At 36.7% G+C, this 24160-nt stretch overlaps 1 protein-coding gene across 3 annotated transcripts in view; it reads left to right on the forward strand.

Annotated features, from left to right (window-relative positions):
* Nucleotides 1-24160, forward strand: part of USO1 (USO1 vesicle transport factor) — a 93075-nt gene that overhangs the window by 26890 nt on the left and 42025 nt on the right. For all 3 annotated transcript variants that reach the window (XM_060654846.3, XM_060654844.3, XM_060654845.3), the window contains 5 exons: nucleotides 7362-7438; nucleotides 20239-20339; nucleotides 20749-20851; nucleotides 21008-21063; nucleotides 23980-24100. In XM_060654846.3, coding sequence (XP_060510829.1) covers nucleotides 7362-7438; nucleotides 20239-20339; nucleotides 20749-20851; nucleotides 21008-21063; nucleotides 23980-24100 — 458 coding nt within the window. The remainder of the gene's footprint in view (nucleotides 1-7361; nucleotides 7439-20238; nucleotides 20340-20748; nucleotides 20852-21007; nucleotides 21064-23979; nucleotides 24101-24160) is intronic.

The following is a 24160-nucleotide window of genomic DNA, read 5'->3' on the forward strand; positions in this document are numbered from 1 at the left end:
GTGCAAGCATGAGTTGGGGAGGTGCAGAGAGAGGGAGGACAGAGGATCTGAAACGAGCTCTGCACTGACAGAATTCAAAATCATGAACCGTGGGATCATGACCTGAGTCGAAGTCAGACACTTAACTGAGCCACCCAGGCGCCCCTAATCTAAGTTCTTAAACAAGCAAAGCATATAAACTTTTTGAAGGTTTTGGTATTGCCTGTCTAACCTCATAGCCTCTTATTTCAGTTATATTTTAGCAATGCCTAGCTGCTTATTCATACCAGTTAGATTCTTTCCTCCTGTCAGATGGTACAACCCACATTGGCTATCTTTTCAAAACCAACTAATTCTAATGCATTTGAATAAATACACTGGATATGTCAGGACTATCTGGCCTTTGTTTTTTTGTTTGTTTTAAGTTTTATTCTGAGAGAGACAGAGACAGCACAAGCGGGATAGGGGCAGAAAGAGGGGAAAGAGAATCCCAAGCAGGCTCCATGTTGCCAGCACAAAGCCCAATGTGGGGCATTAACTCATGAAACTGTGAGATCATGACCTGAGCTGAAACCAAGAGTCGGATGCTTAACCAACCGAGCCACCCAGGCACCCCAGGACTGTTTTTTTGTTTGTTTGTTCTTAAGTAGGCTCCACGTCCAGTGTGGAACCCAGTGTGGGACCCAGTGTGGGGCTTGAACTCAACACCCTGAGATCAAGACCTGAGCTGGAATTAAGAGTCGGACACTTAACCGACTGAGCCACCCAGGTGTTCCTGGACTGTTCTATTAACAGCATAATGAGTAACTATAGTAGACAGAATAATAGACGCCCCTAAGGATGTTCACATCCTAATTACCACCACCTCTGGATGTTACCTTATACGGCCGAAGGGACTTTGCAGATGTGATTAAATTAAGGACTTTGAGATGGGGAGATTATCCTAGGTTATCCTGGTGGGCCCAGTGTAATCCCAACGTTTCTTAAAAGTGGAACAGGAACGCAAAAGAGAAGGTCAGAATGAGGTGATAGGATAAGATCTTGATGTGTGGTTGCTGGCTTCAAAGGTAGAGGAACTGGGCCTCTAGAACTGCAAAAGGCACGGAAACAGATTTTCCCTTAGAGCCTATAGAAGGGAAGGCAGCCCTGCTGAGACCTTGATTTTGGCCCATTGAGACCCATTTCAGACTTCTGAACAGTGAGGTGATATATTTGTATTGCTTAAGTTTGTGGTAACTTGTTATAGCGTTAGTGGAAAACTATAAATAAAGTAATCTAAAGTTAGTTACCTGCTTTAAATAATATTCCAAGTTAGAGAAAATGGAGCCTAGATCAAAAAAACTTTAGTGTGATGACTACGCATACATACAATCTGTAATTTTTCTTTTATATTATTCCATGTGTCTTTATTCCATGTGCACATTTTCTCATTGAGTCTTACAAAGTTAGTAATGAATGACTAACATCTCAGTATGGAAAATAGAATGTTACCTCTTATGTAAAGTGGCTTTTATTGTCATTTTAAGCACACAGCAGAAAATAAATGTGTAGATATTAGAAATTCTTGATATAAAGGTTAAGAAGTTGAGTTTTTAAAACATTTACTGCACATTTACTATGTGCCAGGTACCATGCTTAGAAGAAGGGTGTACCATTAGCCTGTGAATGTATGAACTCATAATTGTATCATGTTAGAGACTGCTTGTTTTATTCTGCCTTTTAGACAGAAACAAAGCTAAATTTCTATGAGCCTTCTTGTGTTTCACTCCCTTTCTTGTGTCAAAATAAATTCCCTTTCCATTTGCCTCTGATACCCGTCAATTGCCTTCTGTTTCCAAAGTGTTTTGGGTTATTATTTTTTTTAAACGTTTATTTATTATTGAGAAACAGAGAGAGACAGAGCATGAACATGGAAGGGCCAGAGAGAAGGGGAGACACAGAATCCAAAGCAGGCCCCAGGCTCCGAGCCGTCAGCACAGAGCCCGACACGGGGCTCGAACTCACAAACTGCGAGATCATGACCTGAGTGGAAGTTGGATGCTCAACCGACTGAGCCACCCAGGCGCCCCTTGGGTTATTTTTTTTAACTTCATGGAAAGAAAAGGCCATCTCTTTCCACATCTCATCTTCATTACTGTTGTTTTTTGTGGGGTTTGTTCATTTGTTTGTTTTTTTAAGTAAACTCTACACCCAACTTGGGGCTTGAACTCACAACCCTTGAGATCAAATGAGTCATGCATGCTCTATGGACTGAAGCAGCCATGCATCCCTCTTCATTACTATTTTATGCTTCTTCTCCTGGCCTTTCCAACTAACACTCTGAAAATTCTTCCCCTGAATCCTCTTCATCCTTGGCTGCATCACAGAGAGCTCTGTTCCCTTTCTTGATGTGGCTTGAAACTCTGCATCTGTCTGTGGTTCTGCTTCTCTTAACAACCATATTGAGGAGAGACTGCTCATTCTCCAAAGTCCTACACTCAGAGCCTGAAAGTTTTCTAATTTCTCACTGTTTCCAAACCATGATGCCTAGATAGTAATTTTAAAAATTGAGATACAATTTTTTTTACCATAAAGTTCACCTTTTTGAAGTATACATTTCAGTGGGTTTAGTATATTCACAGAGTTGTGTGACCATCACCACTGTCTAAATCCATAACATTTTCTTTTTTTTTTTTTTTTTTGGTAAAGATTTTACTTTTAAGTAATCACTACACCCAACATGAAGCTCAAACTCACAACCCGAGATAAGAATTGCACGTTCCACTGACTCAGCCATCCAGGCACCTCAAAATCCAGAACATTTTCATCACATCAGAAGAAATCCTGTATCCATTAGCCATCATTCCCCATACCCTCCTCCTCCCAGTGCCTGGCCACTAATCTTTCTGTGTCTATAGATTTGACTGTTTGGGACATTTCATATAAATGGAATCATACAATATGTTACTTTCGTGTCTGACTTCTTTCACTTAGCATATTTCAAGGATCATTCATGTTGTAACATATATTAGTATTTTATTCCCTTTTTACAGCTGCATACTAGTCCATTGTAGGGATATATCTCATTTTGTTTACCCAATTTGTCAGTTGATGGATGTTTGGGCTATTTTCATTTATTAGCTGTTATGAATAATGCTGCTGTGAATTTTTATTTGCTAGATTTTGTGTGAACATGTGTTTCATACATAAGCATGCAAATGTCAGGGCATGTGGTTAACTCTGAGGAATTGCCAAACTCTTCTATATTTCCACCAGCAGTACATGAAGGTTTAGTTGTTCCTCGCCAACAAATTTGTTGTTGTCCTTTTTTTTTTTTTCCCTTCTTAACAGCCATTCTTGTGAGTGCAACTTAGTATCTCATTTTGGTTTTGATTTGCATTTCCTTAATGACTAATTATTTTGAACATCTTTTCATGTGCTTATTGACCATTTAAATGCTTTTTTTTGGAGAAATGTGTATTCAAATCTTTGCCTGTTTTTAATTGAGTTACTTGTCTTTTTATTGTTGGATTGTATATATATTCTGGTTATAAGTCCCTTATCAGATACTTGATTTGGATATACTTTCTCACATTCTTTGGGTTGTCTTTTTACTCTTTTTTTTAAATTTTTTTTTTTATTTTTTAATGTTTATTTTTGAGAGAGAGAGTGACAGAGACAGAGTACGAGAAGGGGAGGGGCAGAGAGAGAGGGAGACACAATCTGAAGCAGGCTCCAGGCTCTGAGCTGTCAGCTCAGCCCAACGTGGGCCTCGAACCCACAAACTGTGAGATCATGACCTGAGCTGAAGTCAGACGCTTAACTGACTGAGCCACCCAGGTACCCCTTTACTTTCTTGATAGTGTCCTTTGAAGCACAGAAGTTTTTAATTTTGACAAAGTCCAATTTATCTGTTTTGTCTTTCCTTGCTTATGCTTTTGGTGTCATATCTAAGTAACCATTGCCTAATCCAAAGTTTTGAGGATTTATACCTATGATTCTTCTAAGGGTTTTATAACTTTAGCTCTTACATTTAGGTCTTTGATCCCTTTTGAGCTGATTTTTGTATATCATATGAAGTAGGGGTCCAACTTCATTCTTTTGCATGTGAATACTTACCTGTCTTAGCACAAATTGTTGAAGAAATTGTTCTTTTCCCATTGAATGCTCTTTTCATTCTTGCCAAAAATCAGTTAAAATGAATGTTAGGCTTTACTTCTAGACTCTTTATTCTGTTGATCTATATGTCTATCTTTTTTTTTAAATTTTTTTTTCATGTTTATTTAAGACAGAGAGAGACAGAGCATGAACAGGGGAGGGGCAGAGAGGGAGACACAGAATCTGAAACAGGCTCCGAGCCGTCAGCACAGAGCTCGACGCGGGGCTCGAACTCACGGACCGTGAGATCATGACCTGAGCCGAAGTCGGACGCTTAACCGACCAAGCCACCCAGGCGCCCCGTCTATATGTCTATCTTTTATGCCAGCGCCACAGTCTTATTTACTGCCATTTGTGATATGTATTAAAATCAGGAAATAAGAGTTCTTCCACTTTGCTCTTCTTTTTGAAGATAGGTTTAGGTATATTCTGGATCCTGTACATTCCCATACAGATTTTATGATCAGCTTGTCCATTTCTGCAAAGATGGCAGCTAGCATTTTTATAGTGATTGTGTGAATCTATAAATCAAGTTGGGATATATTACCATCTTAATAATATTCCTTTTCTATCCATGAACACAGAATGTCTTTTCAAGTATTTGGGTCTTGGGTAATTTCTTTCAATAATGTGTTATAGTTTCCAGTGTACAATTCTTGTACAATTTTAGTAAAATGTATTCCAAAGTATTTTAATCTTCTTTTTGTTACTTGAATTGAATTGTTTTCTTAATTTCTAATTATGTTTACTCATTGTTCATTGCTGGTATATAGAAATGCCATTTCTATAAATTGATTTTTTTATATTGAGCTTGTATTCTTCAATTTTGCTGAATTCATTAGTTCTGATACTTTTTTTTAAAATTTACATCCAAGTTAGTTAACATATAGTGTAATAATGATTTCAGGAATAGAATTTAGTGATTCATCCCCTACGTATAACATCCAGTGCTTATCCCAGCAAGTGTCCTCCTTAATGCTCCTTACCCATTTAGTCCATCCCCCCACCCAACACCCCTCCAGCAACCCTCACTCAGTTTGTTCTCTGTATTTAAGAATCTCATGGTTTGTCTGCCTCCCTGTTTTTATATTATTTTTGCTTACCTTTCCCTGTGTTCATCTGTTTTGTATCTTAAAATCCACATATGAGTGAAGTCATATGACACTTATCTTTCTCTGATTGACTTATTTGGCTTAGTATTATACACTGTAGTTGCATCCACGTTGTTGCAAATGGTCAAGATTTCATTCTTTTTGATTGCCGAGTAAAATTCATTGTGTATGTATATACTGCATCTTCTTTATCCAGTCATAGTTCTGATACTTTTTAGTGGATTCCTTAAGATTGTATACAAGATCATGTCATCCTTGAATATGTGTAGTTTTACTTCTTCCTTTCCAAATCTGTATACCTTTCATTTCCTTTTCTTGCTCATTTGCTCTAGCTAGAACTTCCATTTCAGTGTTGGATAGAGGTGGCTAGAGGGAACATCATGATCTTGTTCCTGATCTTAGGTTGAAAGCATTCAGTTTTATACCATTACATATGATGATCTGGGAGTTTCATAGATTCTCTTTTATTATCTTGAGGAAATTTCTTTCTGTTCTCAGTTCCTTAATACTCTCTTAAAAGATGCTCCTCAAGATTTCTCAAAAGCAAAATGGTGAATAATAATTTTTTTATAAATAATAATTTTTAAAACTTCATTTGAAATTTACATCCTCTGGTTGTGATCCCCTTTGTCCCTCATCTTAGCTTTCACTTATCATTCGTAATTCTTCATATTTATTGAATCTTTGTGACCTGTATTTCACTCTTGCTTTCCACACTAAATGCCATCATCGTCCATCATGTTTTCAAAATTTGTCTATCAACAACTATAATCTTATACTCCCTGATTTTATAAATAGTATTACGTTTACCATAAGACTTTTGTTTTGTTTTGTGTGCTTGTTTTTAGGTAATAAAGTATAGAGCAGTGAAACAAACTCTAGTAGTACAACTAAGGATCACACTGTTAAATATATATATCATGAAACATATATATAAACATAAACACATACCCATAAAATTACCTGGTTTGTATTAATTTTTCTAGTTTTAAAGTGTAATTTTGTAAAACAAATTTACTTGTAAGCTGTTTTAAAAAAAATACATATAGACACACACAGGAATGTGTATGTATCTTTTGCTAAATGGGATCATTCAGTACATTAATTTTATATTTAATTTTTTTTCTACTGACATTATATCAAAGGTGTTTTTTTTAAATTTTTTTTTATGTTTAATTATTTTAAGAGAGAGAGAGTATGTATGCATGCATGCAAGTTGGGGAAGGCCAGAGAGAGGAGAGTGAATCCCAAGCTGGCTCTAAGCTGTCACCATGGAGCCCAAGGTGGGGCTCAAATTCACCCACTGTGAGATCATGACCTGAGCAGAAATCAAGAGTCAGACGCTTAACCGACTGAACCATGCAGGCACCCCTATCAAGGGTGTTTTAATTGCCATGTCATTAAACATTCTTTAAAAATACTTTTTTTGGGGCATCTGGGTGGCTCAGTCGGTTGAGCGTCTGACTTCAGCTCAGGTCATGATCTCGTGGTCCGTGAGTTCGAGCCCCGCATAGGGCTCTGTGCTGACAGCTCAGAACCTGGAGCCTGTTTCGGATTCTGTGTCTCCCTCTCTCTCTGACCCTTCCCCGTTCATGCTCTGTCTCTCTCTGTCTCAAAAATAAATAAATATTAAACAAAAAAATTAAAAAAAAATAAAAATACTTTTTTTGCTTTAAAAATACTTTTATTGCTGCTGTATGTGTCTATTTTTTATTATTATACATTTAGGTTGCTTCTATCTTCCACTATTACAAATAAACCTTTATACATTCTTTACGCTTGCACTCTGATATTTTCTTAGGGTAGCTTTTTTAATTTTACTTTTTTGTTATTTATTTATTTTGAGAGAGAGCGAGTATGATGGTGGTAGGGACAGAGAGAGAGGGAGAGAGAGAGAACCCCAAGCAGTCCACACCACCCAGGGCTGACACAGGGCTCAGCCTCATGATTGTCAGATCATGACCTGAGCTGAAACCAAGAGTAGGATGCTTAACCAACTGAGCCACCCAGGCACCCCTCTTAGGGTAGTTTTAGATTAATGTTTTACACAGTCTTGCTAAATAACTGTCTAAAAATGATCATTAACAGTTTATACTCTAGCAGTGTATAAGTGTAATAATTTCTTTTTTCCAGTTCGGATTCTGAAATAATAGGTTATGCTTTGGACACACTGTATAATATAATATCTAATGATGAAGAAGAAGAAGTAGGTAAGTTTCTTTTATTGTGTTTTCTCTACGTAAAATAACATATGCTATATATCCTGGAGTTGTGCCAATTTTTCTGGTTTTGAAGGTGAATTTATAAATTTATTTATAAGGGTTTGTTTTCTTTTTTAACTAATAAAGGAAAGACATAAGCTTAGTCCCAGAAAAGTGTCTTTAAAATGATTACTTTGTATGTTATTTGGAGATGAAATTAGATTCTTCTTTTTTATAAATTTTGCCCTCCTTTTGTATTTGTTTTAGTTAAGTAGTATGAATATTAGCAGTTTCTGGATTAAACATCATTTTTGGCTATTGAAAAAAGCTATTTCATTTATATGTTATTATCTGGTGAGCAATATGAAATTACGGAGTTTTTCCTTTTAACATGGGACTTTTGTTAATTTATAAGGAGCAACATCTTACTGAATTTAGAATTTCCTTTATATTGTCTGTCTGGTGTGAAATGATACGAATCAGTTCAAAATTCACACACTTTTTTGGTACATCTTTCCTTTATCTTTTGTTTCAAATTACTTGCATATTTAAAATAAGGTAGTCTGTCATTTTACTTCATTTTATTGTCAGTATGCGAAATACTTAAAGAGAAATCCATACACATTTTGTTCTGTGTATTGTAAAAAATGTGCATTGAGTAACATGTGACTGTGCTGTTGAATGCATTCTTCACATCAGATTACCTGTTGCAGGAGGACAGTCGGTGTTTCATTATTCTAGACAGCCAGAAGGGTGGACATATTTGTGCATTTTAGAAGTCTAATTTAGATTAAAATTATAGGATCTCTTGAAATTCTGTAGACAAATGATAAAGAAATGTAGATAATTATAAGTTTGTACATATTTTATTATGATAATAACAGAGTGGAAATATAGATATTAACTTCACAGAATACCAGTACTAGAAACATTTGAGATTGGGTTGTGTTGAATGGTCACAATTTCTGGACTTAAATACTCTTTTTCTTAAATTTTTATTTCTCTGTGATATCTAGCTTAAAACTTCACTTTGTTAATTTGTCAGGGGTGAAAAAATCTTTAGAAAACATGATTTGGTACCCATGGAATAAGAGGCTGTCAGTCACAGGACAACACTTAAATACAATACACGTAAGAACACACTTTGAAGAAAAAGATACTTATTTTCCTATTTATTTCTCAGATGAGAAAATTAGGTACAATACACTTGTTAGAACACTTTATGATAAAAGACATTTTCTTTTTTTGTTCTCTTAGTTTCAGATTAGAAATTTAGCTCTTTTTGTAGTTTACAGCAGATAATTTTTCTGTTTTAAAAAATCATGTACAGCAATATTTTTAGTTAGGTAGTTTTTCTTTCTTATAAATTTATAATATAATCATGTTTAGAGTCAGTTTTTGTCTATGTGTGTTTGGGCTCATTTTTAATTCAGCATCCAAAAATGATTATTTGAATAAAACAACATAAACAGTTCTTCAGAGAAACAGTAGTAGAATCACTTTTTCTAGGGAAGATTAAAATAGGAACTTAAACTTTGTTCTGGAAATTAACTTATCCTGAAAGGGCCAATTAAAAATCTGGATTGGGAAATATGCCCTTTAGTTTTATTATTGATACTTTCTACTGCTTCATCAAAAGGTGATTCTTAGCTGACATAACGAACTCCATTTTAGAGTTCTTTATTTTGGGGATAGTTTAGAATCCTTAATTGATAAATCTGTCTCATAATCCTCAATATATAGCATATGCTATATCTCTTTTAGGCTATCTCAGATATCTAATAAAGTGAATGAGTCTCTCTTTCCAAGGGATTATATTGCTCATTTGACATTTTTAAGCTCTTATTTATTTTATTGTGGATACTGCTACATAGAAACTGTTTTCTTCACCACCCACTTTTTATTTATTTTTGTCTACCTTTTCAGATGATGTTGAAGGTAAAAGATTGCATTTACATATGCATGATGCTTTTAGGCATAATTTCTGGTAATATGAAAAGGACACTGTCAAGTGATGTTTCTTCTGGCTGGTAAACAACATTGAGATTTGTTTCACTATATAAGAATCCTTAATTAAAGGGAAATATTTGATAATCTTATATAGCTATTTTTTCTATGGTTATTAAACCTATTTATTGTCTAGAACACAAAATATTCTAGTGCACCTTTTAACAACATTATAGCTTTTTCTCTGGCAGGACAGTCTATTCAAATTACTTTTTGGGTATTTCTTGGAGAAAATTTTTGAGGCAGTTTATTTAAAAATAAAAATATTTGAGTGTGTATACATACATATGTATACGTATTAATTTTGCATGTATTCAACAAGAACTGGAAAGTATTTCAGTTTAGAGAATACTTACATGTTGATATTGTCCCTTTAAAATAATGCATGCACAATAATGTCTGGTTAGTGACATTTTTTATGTTAATTCACAGAATTCACTGATACTGTCTTTTTCTTGTAGTCTGCTTCAAGTTCCATTTACTTTTAACATTAATATTTCTTTTCCTCATAATTAAAGTAAGCAAGTTTTATTTTATTATTTTGCTACTTTTCCTGAGATCCTTAACTTTTTTAAATGAGGAGGGGACTATCCTTATCTAAAGTAGGCTTAAAATGGTACATGACAAAGTTAACTATACTTAACAAAAACTAACAAACTAACTTGTTAAAGTGCATAGCCTTCCCTTTGTGACATTTGAACCGCTTGTTTGGAAGCAGAAAATATCAAAACATTATGCCTTTACTCTTGTGACAATAAGCTGGTTTCCTTGCTGGGTAGTAGAAATTAGTAGTTGTTTCTATTATTGTTTCATCAGTTTGTATCATTTTTGTCTTATTTGAGCCTAATAGCAGCCTGTGGGGTAGGTGGTATTTTTCTCTTTTCTGAAGATGAGAAAATAAAAGCCCAGAGATCATGTAACTTACATAGTAGGATCTAGTAAGTAGCATAACGGTATTTTTTTAAACATTTTTTTTAAGTTTATTTATCTTGAGAGAGAGCACAAGCTGGGGAGGGGCAGAGAGAAAGAGACACAGTCTCAAGCAGGCTCCATGTCATCAGTGCAGAGTCTGATATGGGGCTCAGACTCGCAGACTGTGAGATCATGACCCCAGCTGAGGTCAAGAGTCAGACGCTTAACCGACTGTGCCACCCAGGCACCCCAAGCAGTATTTTTTATATACTTTTTTTTTGTTCATTTCCCTGTTAGTGGGCATTTTCGTTGTTTCTGGATTTTAGCTGCTACATATAAAGCTTTTGTAAACATATATGTCTTTGTGTGGATATACGTTTTCATTTCTTTTGAGTAAATGCCTAGGAATAGAATGGCTAAGTGATATAATTGGTGTATGTTTAACTTTATAAGAAACTGCCAAAACTGTTTTTTTTTTTTCAAAGTAGTTGTACCATTTTACATTCCCAGTGGAATGTGTATGAGAGTGAGTTCCAGTTCCTCCACATCCTTTCCAGTACTTGATATGGTCAATCTTTTAAAATTTGAGCCATTCTAATAGGTATGAAATAATATCTCATGGCAATTTTTATTTGTATTTTCATAATAATAAGCTTTTCATGTGATTTTTTTTGTCATCCATATAACTTTCATCTTTGAAGTGTTTATTCAGATCTTTTGTTCATTTTTATTGTTTTTTTTCCTTATCTTGAGTTGTAAGAATTTTTTATATATTTTAGGTGTAAGTCCTTTGCAGTGTTAATATCTTCTTCTAGTCTGCGATTTTCCTAACAATGTGTTTTGAAGAACAAAGTTTTAAGTTTTGATTAAGTTCAGTTTATTGATTTTTTTTTTCTTTTATAATTTAGGCTGTTTCCTATTTGTGAAATCTTTGCCAAATCTGAAATCACTAAGATGTCCTCCTATGTTCTCTTTTAAAACGTCTGTAGTTTTAATTCCTATGATCAGGTCTATGGTTTCTAGTTTTACACTTAGGTCTGTGATTCATTTTGAGCTATTTCTGGACCTTATCCTTTTCCTTACATGGTAAGGTACATGGTAAGCACACTTATCCTTTTCCTTACATGGTAGTGTCTTGATTACTATAGCCTTATAATAGTCGTGAAATTATGAAGTGTTAAGTCCTCCAACTTTGTTCTTTTTCAAAATTCTCGGCTTTTTTAGGTTTTTTGCATTCCCATATCAGTCTAGAATCAGTTTGTCAATTTCTACTAAAAAAAGACTGGCTGAGATTTTGATTTGGATTCTGTTGAATCTGTTGATTGATTTGGGGAACACTGACATCTTAACATTTTTGCACCTTCTAAAATTTTTTTTAAATGTTTTTATTATTGAGAGAGAGAGAGCGAGCATGAGCAGGGGAGGGGCAGAGCGAGGGAGGGACACAAAATCCGAAACAGGCTCCAGGCTCTGAGCTGTCAATACAGAGCCTGACACGGGGCTTGAACTCACAAGTTGTGAGATCGTGACCTGAGCCGAAGTCGGACACTCAACCAACTGAGCCATCCAGGCTCCCCAACACTTTTGCACCTTCTTTGTTTTTTATTTAATGTTTATTTATTTTTGAGAGAGGGAGACACAGAATCCGAACGAAGCAGGCTCCAGGCTCTGAGCTGTCAGCGCAGAGCCTGACACAGGGCTCGAACACACAAACTGTGAGATCATGACCTGAGCCAAAGTTGGACACTTAACCAACTGAGCCACCCAGGCGCCCACTTTTGCACCTTCTTATATAAGAACATAGTATATATGTTTATACAGGTCTTCCTTTAATTTCTTTCAGTACCATTTTGGAGTTTTCACAGCACAGTTCTTATAGGTCTCATCAAATTTATTCCTAAATCTTTAATAATTTTTGGTGCTGTTTTAGGTGGTATTGTTTTTTAAATTTCAATTTCTAATTGTTCATTGCCTATATATAGAAATGCAGTTAAGTAGGTATATTGACCTTTTATCCCATAACTTTGCTAACCTCTCTTATTAGTTCTAATAGATTTTATAGATTTTTTATAGATTTTTATAAATTAACATAAATTTATAATCTGTAAATAGAGACAGTTGTATTTCTTCCTTTTCAGTCTGTATGCCTTGTATGTTTATTTTTCTGCCTTATGGCACTAAGATCTCCAGTATAATGTTGACTAGAAGCGGTGAAAAAGGGTACTCTTTGCCTCTTTACTGATCTTAAGTGGAAACCATTCAATCTTTTACCATTAAGCATGATGTGAGCTGGTTTTTTGGTGTGTGTGTGCGTGTGTGTGTATGTTTTAAGATTTTGTTTTTAAGTAATTTCTGCACTCAACGTGGTGCTTGAACTCACAACCCCGAGATCAGGAGTTGCATGGTCTACTGACTGAGCCTGCCAGGCACCCCAGCTGGAAGTTTTTGTTTTTTGTTTTTTTTTTTTTGATGCTCTTTATCATTCAGTTTTGTGACTCTAAGTATCATTTATATATGTTTACCACTCTAATGTATATGTCCAACCCAAACTTCTCCACTGACATCTGTGCTTATGTTTATCCAATTGCTTGCCTTGATATCACCACTCTAATCTTTATCATGTGTCTCACACTTGACACATCCAAAATGGAACGTCTCTATATACTCTTAGCTTACTTCTCCACAGTGATTTTCATCTCAGTAAATGGTAAATTTTGTAAAAAACTGTTACCACTAAGGTCTAAGCCATCTTTACTGCTTTCCTTGGTTGCTTCCTGTCTCCCTATTTCTCTTGTTCTCAGCACCGCCGCCAAAGCAATCCTTTTAAAACAGAAGTATTTTGTAAGTAATGTAGTTTGAGGGTTCAGAAACATTTAATTCTTTTACTGACACAAGAGCTGATGTATCAGAGAAATATTTCCTAGAGTTTTTGAAGGGTGAACCCAGCGTATTTGGGTACTTAATCATAAGTATTGAAAACACTTTTACTTTTGCTCTCTTCCTTTTCCTACAAATAATTAGATGTGATCATCACTGTCACTGTTGAGTGGCTTTGTTTTTCCTTTCATCTGCTGGTTTCTTTCCATTTTAAAGTATATTAACATTAAAATCTCACATTAGAAAAGAACTATTTGAGGGATCTTGACTGTCAGTTCCATTGGTTTTTAGTCACTGCCTGAAGCAATATGTAGAAAAGGATTAGTTGTGTCTGGCATGGTTGAGGGAACAGGGAGGAGTATATTTACCATGTCTAAATTGCCTGGATAGCATAGGCAGATTTTAAATGATCATTTGCTTTGGCAATTACTGCTTCAGTTTTTAGAGATCTTTTACATTTTTTTGACATTGAAACAATACATAGTTTAATCTAAAGATTATTAAGTCTTAAGGACAATTATAGAGTCTTTTAAAGAATAAATGTAGGGGAAGATGGCGGCGTAGGAGGACACTGGGATCACTGCATCCTGCTGATCACTTAGACTCCACCTACACCTGCTTAAATAACCCAGAAAACCATCAGAAGCCTAGCAGAACGGATTCTCCAGAGCCAAGTGCAGACGAGAGGCCCACGGAAGAGGCTAGGAAGGGCAGAGAGGCGGTGCGTGCTACATGGACTGGCGGGAGGGAGCCCGGGGCGGAGGGGCGGCCCGCCGGCAAAGCAGAGCCCCCGACTCTGGCTTGCAAAAGCGGAGGGGCTGGACAGAGTGTGTTCGGAGAGCAAGCGGGACTTAACATCTGGAAGCTTATAAGCTAACAGCCCTGCTCCGAGAGTGGGAGGGCTGGAGGACAACAGGAGGGAGAGTTGTTGAGCCCTGACGACAGAGCTCAGCTTGGCGGGGCATAAAGGCACTCGCCAGCGCCATCTCCCTTGCCCATCCCCCAGCCAAAATCCCAAAGGGAACCAGATCCTGCCAGGGAACTTGCTTGCACCTCACAAACACCCAACACTGTGCTTCTGTGGATCCATCCCTCCGGCGTCGGGTCTGTCTCCCCCCGGTGCCGCAGGGCCCCTCCCGAAGCAGATCACCTAAAGATAAGCGAACTGAGCCTGCCCCTCCCGCCCCCGTGCACCTTGCTGATCCACCCCAGCTAATATGCCAGATCCCCAGCACCACAAGCCTGGCAGTGTGCAAGTAGCACAGACGGGCCATGCCACCCCGCAGTGAATCCTGCCCCTAGGAGAGGGGAAGAGAAGGTGCACACCAGTCTGACTGTAGATCCAGTGGTGGGCTGGGGGCAGACATCAGGTCTGACTGTGGCCCCGCCCACCAATGCAAGTTATTCAAGACAGCACAGGGGAAGTGCCCCGCAGTTCTGCACCACTCCAGGGACTATCCAAAATGACCAAACGGAAGAATTCCCCTCAAAAAAACCTCCAGGAAATAACGACAGCTAATGAACTGATCAAAAAGGATTTAAATAATATAACAGAAAGTGAATTTAGAATAATAGTCATAAAATTAATCGCTGGGCTTGAAAACAGTATAAAGGACAGCAGAGAATCTCTTGCTACAGAGATCAAGGGACTAAGCAACAGCCAGGAGGAGCTAAAAAATGCTATTAATGAGCTGCAAAATAAAATGGAGACGACCACAGCTCGGATTGAAGAGGCAGAGGAGAGAATAGGTGAACTAGAAGATAAAATTATGGAAAAAGGAGAAGCTGAGAAAAAGAGAGATAAAAAAATCCAGGAGTATGAGCGAAAATTAGAGAACTAAGTGATGCACTAAAGAGAAATAATCTATGCATAAGTGGTATTCCAGAGGAGGAAGAGAGAGGGAAAGGTGCTGAAGGTGTACTTGAAGAAATAATAGCTGAGAACTTCCCTGATCTGGGGAAGAAAAAAGGCATTGAAATCCAAGAGGCACAGAGAACTCCCTTCAGACATAACTTGAATCGATCTTCTGCACGACATATCATAGCAAAACTGGCAAAATACAAGGATAAAGAGAAAATTCTGAAAGCAGCTAGGGATAAACACGCTCTAACATATAAAGGGAAACCAATAAGACTAGTGGCAGACCTACTGAAATTTGGCAGGCCAGAAAGGAATGGCAGAAAATCTTCAATGTGATGAACAGAAAAAATATGCAGCTGAGAATCCTCTATCCAGCAAATCTGTCATTTAGAATAGAAGGAGAGATAAAGGTCTTCCCAAACAAACAAAAACTGAAGGAATTCGTCACCACTAAACCAGCCCTACAAGAGATCCTAAGGGGGATCCTATGAGACAAAGTACCAGAGACATTGCTACAAGCATAAAACATACAGAATCACAATGACTCTAAACCCATATCTTTCTATAATAACACTGAATGTAAATGAACTAAATGCGCCAACCAAAAGACATAGGGTATCAGAATGGATAAAAAAACAAGACCCATCTATTTGCTGTCTACAAGAGATTCATTTTAGACCTGAGGACACTATCAGATTGAAAGTGAGGGGATGGAGAACTATTTATCATGCTACTGGAAGTCAAAAGAAAGCTGGAGTAGCCATACTTATATCAGACAAACTAGACTTTAAATTAAAGGCTGTAACAAGAAATAAACAAGGGCATTATATAATAATTACAGGATCTATCCATCAAGAAGAACTAACAATTATAAATGTCTATGCGCCGAATACGGGAGCCCCCAAATATATAAAACAATTACAAACATAAGCAACCTTATTGACAAGAATGTGGTAATTGCAGGGAACTTTAATACCCCACTTACAGCAATGGATAGATCATCTAGACACATCAATAAAGAAACAAGGGCCCTGAATGATACATTGGATCAGATGGACTTAACAGATATATTTAGAACTCTGCATCCCAAAGCAACAGAATATACTTTTTTCTCGAGTGCTCATGGAACATTCTCCAAGATGGATCACATACTGGGTCACAAAACAGCCCTTCATAAGTATACAAGAATTGAGATCATACCATGCATACTTTCGGACCACAATGCGATGGAGCTTGAAATCAACCACAGGAAAAAGTCTGGAAAACCTCCAAAAGCATGGAGGTTAAAGAGCACTCTACTAAATGAATGGGTCAACCAGGCAATTAGAGAAGAAATTAAAAAATATATGGAAACAAATGAAAATGAAAATACAACAATCCAAACGCTTTGGGATGCAGCGAAGGGAGTCCTGAGAGGAAAATACATTGCAATCCAGGCCTATCTCCAGAAACAAGAAAAATCCCAAATACAAAATCTAACAGCACACCTAAAAGAAATAGAAGCAGAGCAGCAAAGACACCCTAAACCCAGCAGAAGAAGAGAAATAATAAAGATCAGAGCAGAAATAAACAATATAGAATCTAAAAAAACTATAGAGCAGATCAACGAAACCAAGAGTTGGTTTTTTGAAAAAATAAACAAAATTGATAAACCTCTAGCCAGCTTCTCACAAAGAAAAGGGAGATGACCCAAATAGATAAAATCATGAATGAAAATGGAATGATTACAACCAATCCCTTAGAAATACAAGCAATTATCAGGGAATACTATGAAAAATTATATGCCAACAAATTGCACAACCTGGAAGAAATGGACAAATTCCTAAACACCCACACGCTTCCAGACTCAATCAGGAGGAAATAGAAAGCTTGAACAGACCCATAACCAGCGAAGAAATTGAATCAGTCATCAAAAATCTCCCAACAAATAAGAGTCCAGGACCAGATGGCTTCCCAGGGGAGTTCTACCAGACGTTTAAAGCAGAGATAATACCTATCCTTCTCAAGCTATTCCAAGAAATAGGGAAGGAAAACTTCCAGACTCATTCTATGAAGCCAGTATTACTCTGATTCCTAAACCAGACAGAGACCCAGTAAAAAAAGAGAACTACAGGCCAATATCCCTGATGAATATGGATGCAAAAATTCTCAATAAGATACTAGCAAATCGAATTCAACGGCTTATAAAAAGAATTATTCACCATGATCAAGTGGGATTCATTCCTGGGATGCAGGGCTGGTTCAACATTTGCAAATCAATCAACGTGATACATCACAATACTAAAAGAAAAGATAAGAACCATATGATCCTGTCAATCGATGCAGAAAAAGCATTTGACAAAATTCAGCAACCTTTCTTAATAAAAACCCTCGAGAAAGTTGGGATAGAAGGAACATACTTAAACATCATAAAAGCCATTTATGAAAAGCCCACAGCTAATATCCTCAACGGGGAAAAACTGAGAGCTTTCCCCCTGAGATCAGGAACACGACAGGGATGTCCACTCTCACTGCTGTTGTTTAACATAATGTTGGAAGTTCTAGCATCAGCAATCAGACAACAAAAGGAAATCAAAGGCATCAAAATTGGCAAAGATGAAGTCAAGCTTTCGCTTTTTGCAGATGACATGATATTATACTTGGAGAACCCACCAAAAGTCTCCACCAAAAGTCTGCTAGAACTGATACATGAATTCAGCAAAGTTGCAGGATACAAAATCAATGTACAGAAATCAGTTGCATTCTTATACACTAATAATGAAGCAACAGAAAGACAAATAAACTGATCCCATTGACAATTGCACCAAGAATCATAAAATACATAGGAATAAATCTAACCAAAGATGTACAAGATCTGTATGGTGAAAACTATAGAAAGCTTTGAAGGAAATTGAAGAAGATATAAAGAAATGGAAAAGCATTCTGTGCTCATGGGTTGGAAGAATAAATATTGTCAAAATGTCAATACTACGCAAAGCTATCTACACATTCAATGCAATCCCAATCAAAATTGCACCAGCATTCTTGAAGCTAGAACAAGTAATCCTAAAATTCATATGGAACCACAAAAGGCCCCGAATAGCCAAAGTAATTTTGAAGAAAAAGACCAAAGCAGGAGGCATCACAATCCCAGACTTTAGCCTCTACTACAAAGCTGTAATCATCAAGACAGCATGGTATTGGCACAAAAACAGACACATAGACCAATGGATAGAAACCCCAGAACTAGACCCACAAAAGTATGGCCAACTCATCTTTGACAAAGCAGGAAAGAATATCCAATGGAAAAAAGACAGTCTCTTTAACAAATGGTGCTGGGAGAACTGGACAGCAGCATGCAGAAGAATGAAACTAGACCATTTTCTTACACCATTCACAAAAATAAACTCAAAATGGATAAAGGACCTGAATGTGAGACAGGAAACCATCAAAACCCTAGAGGAGAAAACAGGAAAAGACCTCTCTGACCTCAGCCGCAGCAATTTCTTACTTGACACATCCCCAAAGGCAAGGGAATTAAAAGCAAAAATGAACCATTGGGACCTCATGAAGATAAAAAGCTTCTGCACAGCAAAGGAAACAATCAACAAAACTAAAAGGCAACCAACTGAATGGGAAAAGATAACTTGCAGATGACATATCGGACAAAGGGCTAGTATCCAAAATCTGTAAAGAGCTCACCAAACTCCACACCCAAAAAACAAATAATCCAGTGAAGAAATGGGCTGAAAACATGAATAGACACTTCTCTAAAGAAGACATCCGGATGGCCAACAGGCACATGAAAAGATGCTCAACATCTCTCCTGATCAGGGAAATACAAATCAAAACCACACTCAGATATCACCTCACACCAGTCAGAGTCGCCAAAATGAACAAATCAGGAGACTAAAGATGCTGGAGAGGATGTGGAGAAACGGGAACCCTCTTGTACTGTTGGTGGGAACGCAAACTGGTGCCGCCGCTCTGGAAAACAGTGTGGAGGTTCCTCAAAAAATTAAAAATAGATCTACCCTATGACCCAGTAATAGCACTGCTAGGAATTTACCCAAGGGATATAGGAGTGCTGATGCATAGGGGCACTTGTACCCCAATGTTTATAGCAGCACTCTCAACAATAGCCAAATTGTGGGAAAAGCCTAAATGTCCATCAACTGAGGAATGGATAAAGAAATTGTGGTTTATATACACAATGAAATACTACGTGGCAATGAGAAAGAATGAAATATGGCCCTTTGTAGCAACGTGGATGGAACTGGAGAGTGTGATGCTAAGTGAAATAAGCCATACAGAGAAAGACAGATACCATATGTTTTCACTCTTATGTGGATCCTGAGAAACTTAACAGAAACCCATGGGGGAGGGGAAGGAAAAAAAAAATGAGGTTAGAGTGGGAAAGAGCCAAAGCATAAGAGACTCTTAAAAACTGAGAACAAAGTGAAGGTTGATGGGGGGTGGGAGGGAGGGAAGGGTAGGTGATGGGCATTGAAGAGGGCATCTTTTGGGATGAGCACTGGGTGTTGTATGGAAACCAATTTGCCAATAAATTTCATATATTAAAAAAAATAAAGAATAAATGTAAATCTGGATGTCACATTCTGATTTTATTGCCAAATAACTTTCTTGTGTGTATTAAATATACAGGTGATTGGTTTAATTTTATAATTAAATTATTTAACACAGTAACACTAACAGTCAACAAGGACTGTATGTTCAATAATGTTTTGGGGAGAGAGGGGTTTTTAGGTATAATTTATACACAGTAAAATTTACTCTTTGTGGTTGTGTAGTCCTGTGTGTTTTGGCAAATGTATATAATAGTGTAGTCACTATCATATTTGAGATAGAATATTTCTACCACCCTACTAAGCTCCCTGTATCCTAATTAAAAGTTTAATCTAAAAATATCTTTGAAAAGATATGAAATTTTAGATATCTTTTCTTTGAATATCATATTTAAACATTTAAAAAGTAACATTCATTTAAATGACATTGAAAGTTATTTTAAAGATAATCTTTCCAGCATAATTGTGATATCACTACCAGCCACATTGTTCCAAGAAAAGTCATTTCTGCTTAGCTCCCTCAACAAAAAGGATACTTTAAAATAACATAACATCATATTGAAGTACTTTATCTTTGAATATTACAGAAGAAAATTCCACAAGACAGAGTGAAGATTTGGGAAGCCAGTTTACAGAAATTTTCATTAAGCAGCAGGAAAATGTTACTCTCCTATTATCTTTATTGGAGGTAAATAAAGAATCTTGCTATTTTTGTCATCTTAATAAGTTTTGGGGGGTTTTTTTTGGGGTTTTTTTTTTTTTGCCTTTTTGGGTATTATTGATGAAGCAACGTATATATACCTTTTCAAGGTTGTGAAATTTGTTGTATCATTGCAAGAGATTAATGTGCATTGTTTTAAGGACTATATAATCTATTAAAATATTGTCTGCTTATTTCTATTTTTATTTTACTGAGTCGGGAACAGTTTAATCAATTTATATTAACTATTTTCTTTTTATTGCTTTTTATTTCTTACATTGCTTTTTTAAAGTTTGCTAAACTATGTTTGTTTTTGGTACCACTGTTAGTTGAAAAAAATGTTTTTCTTGAAAATGTGAATTACATATGTTAAATATTTTAAATTCTTAAATTGCAGGAGTTTGATTTCCATGTCCGCTGGCCTGGTGTGAAGCTTCTTACTTCTCTTTTAAAACAGCTAGGGCCTCAGGTGCAGCAAATCATTTTAGTCAGTCCCATGGGTAAGTGACTCCTCTTCCTTACATAATTTTGATTTAAAAGTGAGGATCATTCCTATAGAGGGAGACTGAAATGATGTGTTAATAAATGGTTTATAATTTCAATCACTATTTGTATTTTTGATCTGCCCGTATTTTTCACATGATTATATGTTCTAGGTGTTTCGAGATTGATGGACTTATTAGCAGATTCCAGGGAAGTTATACGTAATGACGTAAGTTAAATTCAAAAAAGAAGTCTAAGAATATGCAGCTTGTTTTCTTTTCTTTGCAAGTGAAATCTTTGTTGATCCTCTTTTAGAGTCGTAAGTTAGATTTGGAAAATTGGGGTATTGGCCAATCTTTTAGACCTTTTTAAGTTGTATACAAGACCACATTATTTCTTTGTTTCCTGCCTATCCAGTATTTTGACTTAGATGATTTTGGTATGCAAATTTATGTGTTCCACAAGTTTAGGATTTCTTTCATCCTCTTCTCAAAGGTTATATTGACACCAAACTCTGCCTCCAGAAAGAGTAAGGGAAACCTCCCTAGACATTTAACTGTGTAAATTTAAAGCCTTGTGTTTGGAATCCTCACCCTCATTTGACTGAATATACATTTCAAAGGATTTTCCTTGTAATCATCATTTAACTATAGAGCATGATTTGCTCTGGAGTTATTTTCAATTCTGATTTATTTATTTGCATATATGTTTGAATATTTTGTATTGATGCAGTGTTTTTTTGTTGTTGCTGTTGCTTAAACATTTTTCAGTGGTTGTTATCTATAACTTGGTCAAGACTGTAATACTTTTTTTTTTTCAAGTTTATCCATTCTCTTCTTGAGAGGGACAAAGAGAGCACAAGCGGGGGAGGAGCAGAGAGAGAGAGAGAGGGAGAGAGAAAATCCCAGGGAGGCTCAGCACAGTCAGCACAGAGCCCAACGTGGGGCTTAAGCCCTGAAACTGTGAGATGATGACCCGAGTCAAAATCAAGAGTCGGATACTCAACTGACTGAGCCACCTAGATGCCCTTACTTTTTTTTTTTTTTTTTTTTTTAAAGACTGTAAGTAATCTCCACACCCAACATGGGGCTCACACTTACAATCCTGAGATCAGGAGCCTCATGCTCTACTGACTAAGCGAGCCAGGCACCCCTAAGCTATAATACTTTAGACAGCAATTGGAAAAATCTTTTAAAATTAAAGTCTAGAGCTAGGAGAGCATATCAATCTAATTCAGTCACCATATTGACACTGAGAAGCCCAAGACTCATGGAAACCAAATGATTTGTTATTTGTTAATAATGTCTGTTCATCTGTGTATTAGTGGTACCTGGTCTGTGCCTTTCTCATCCTAAGTGCTAGCAAATAAATACCATTTGGATTGCTCTTAGCTTCACAACCGGTTAGTGGCAAAGCAGAGACAAAAGTGCTGTTGACTTCTAGTCCATATACACAGTGTTTTTAGCTTTGTATTTAACATTTTGCGTTATGTATGTCAACGCAGTATTATAAGGGCTGAAATTATGTAACTCATGGAAGGAACATTTTTAAATCTCTATTACTCTTTCAAGAATTGTCTTATTTAAATCTATACCCATCTACTTAGGAATTTGAAATGTCTTTCTTTCACTAAAATATTACTTTTTATTATCTTAAACTTGATGTTATTGTTGTAGTCTTCTCTTGGCCCTCAGTATAAATATGATGATTCCATAGAAACCTTTTTAAATTTTTTTTAACGTTTATTTATTTTTAAGAGACAGAGCATGAGTAGGGGAGAGGCAGAGAGAGAAAGAGACACAGAATCTGAAACAGGCTTCAGGCTCTGAGCTGTCAGCACAGAGCCTGATGCGGGGCTCAAACCCACGAACTGTGAGATCATGACCTGAGCTGAAGTCAGACACTTAACCAACTGAGCCACTCAGGCCCCTCCTCCCTGCCCCTTTTTTAAAAAATATTTTGGTTTTATGTAATCTCTAGACCCAACATGGGGCTCGAACTTACAATTCCGAGATCAAGAGTCACATGCTCCACTGACTGAGCCAGTCAGGCACCCCATCATATAAACCATTTAATAGAAATCCTCTCTTCGTGGATCACTATTAATATCATTACCATTTATTTTCATTTTCAGATAGAATTTGTGTGTATGTGTATAACTGCATTAGCTTGGTCCTTAAATATAAGATTTCCTTTAATTCCCTACTCTTTTTTCCTGCTTTTAGCTTTATTCTTAGTTGTTATTTATTGATTTTTAAAATTTTTTCAATGTTTATTTATTTTTGAGCAGGGGGTGGGGGTGGTGGTGGTGAGGAACAGAGAGAGGGAGACACAGAATCTGAAGCAGACTCCAGGCTCTGAGCTGTCAGCACAGAGCCTGATGCAGGGCTTGAACTCACAAACCGTGAGATCATGACCTGAGCCGAAGTCAGATGCTTAACTGACTGAGCCACCCAGGCACCCCGGTTTTTATTTGAAACAGATAAAATTCTCTGTTTATGTTGTTTTTCATTAATTTTACGATTAGGGATTAAGTTACATTTTTGTTGTAACATCTAGATTCTTGTTTATTAAAGTTTATTTTATTCTGAGAAAGAGAACCAGTGGGGGAGGGGCAGAGAGAGAGGAGGACAGAGGATCCAAAGCAGGCTCTGCACTGACAGCACAGAGCCTGATGCAGGGCTCAAATCACTAGTCGTGAGATGAAGACCTGGGCAGAAGTCAGATGCTTAACCAACTGGAGCCACTCAGGCGCCCCTGTAAATTTATATTCTTGAATTCACAATTTCATATCGTTACTATTGTGAAGCACATACAGAGATATCCCTGTGACATATAATCAAGCTCAGTTTTCTTATGCCACAGTGAAAGCTAAGTAAAGATGGATGACTGTGTAAGAATTGTATATTTATATTGTGCAGTGAAAAGAATTGGGAATTGGTAGACATAGATTCCAGTCTAGGCTCGGTCTCTTTGAGATCTATAATCTTAGGGAGGTATCTTGCTCACCTCTGTCCTTGTTTTCCCTATCTATAAAGTGAAAGAGTTGGACTTGTGAAATTCCTGCACTTCTAAAATTCTGTGGTTTTTACATGTCTTAAAAAGATTGTTCTCTACTTAACATGTTATCTTTTTTCTCCATAAGGGTGTGTTACTACTACAGGCACTAACAAGAAGCAATGGAGCCATCCAGAAAATTGTTGCTTTTGAAAATGCTTTTGAGAGACTACTGGACATTATTACAGAGGAGGGGAACAGTGATGGAGGTATAGTATGAGGAGATTGATTTAAAGAGATTCCTTTTGTGCTCACAAAATTGTTAACTT

This window comes from Panthera onca, chromosome B1, assembly GCF_046562875.1.
Source record: "Panthera onca isolate mPanOnc1 chromosome B1, mPanOnc1 haplotype 2, whole genome shotgun sequence".
NCBI lineage: Eukaryota > Metazoa > Chordata > Mammalia > Carnivora > Felidae > Panthera > Panthera onca.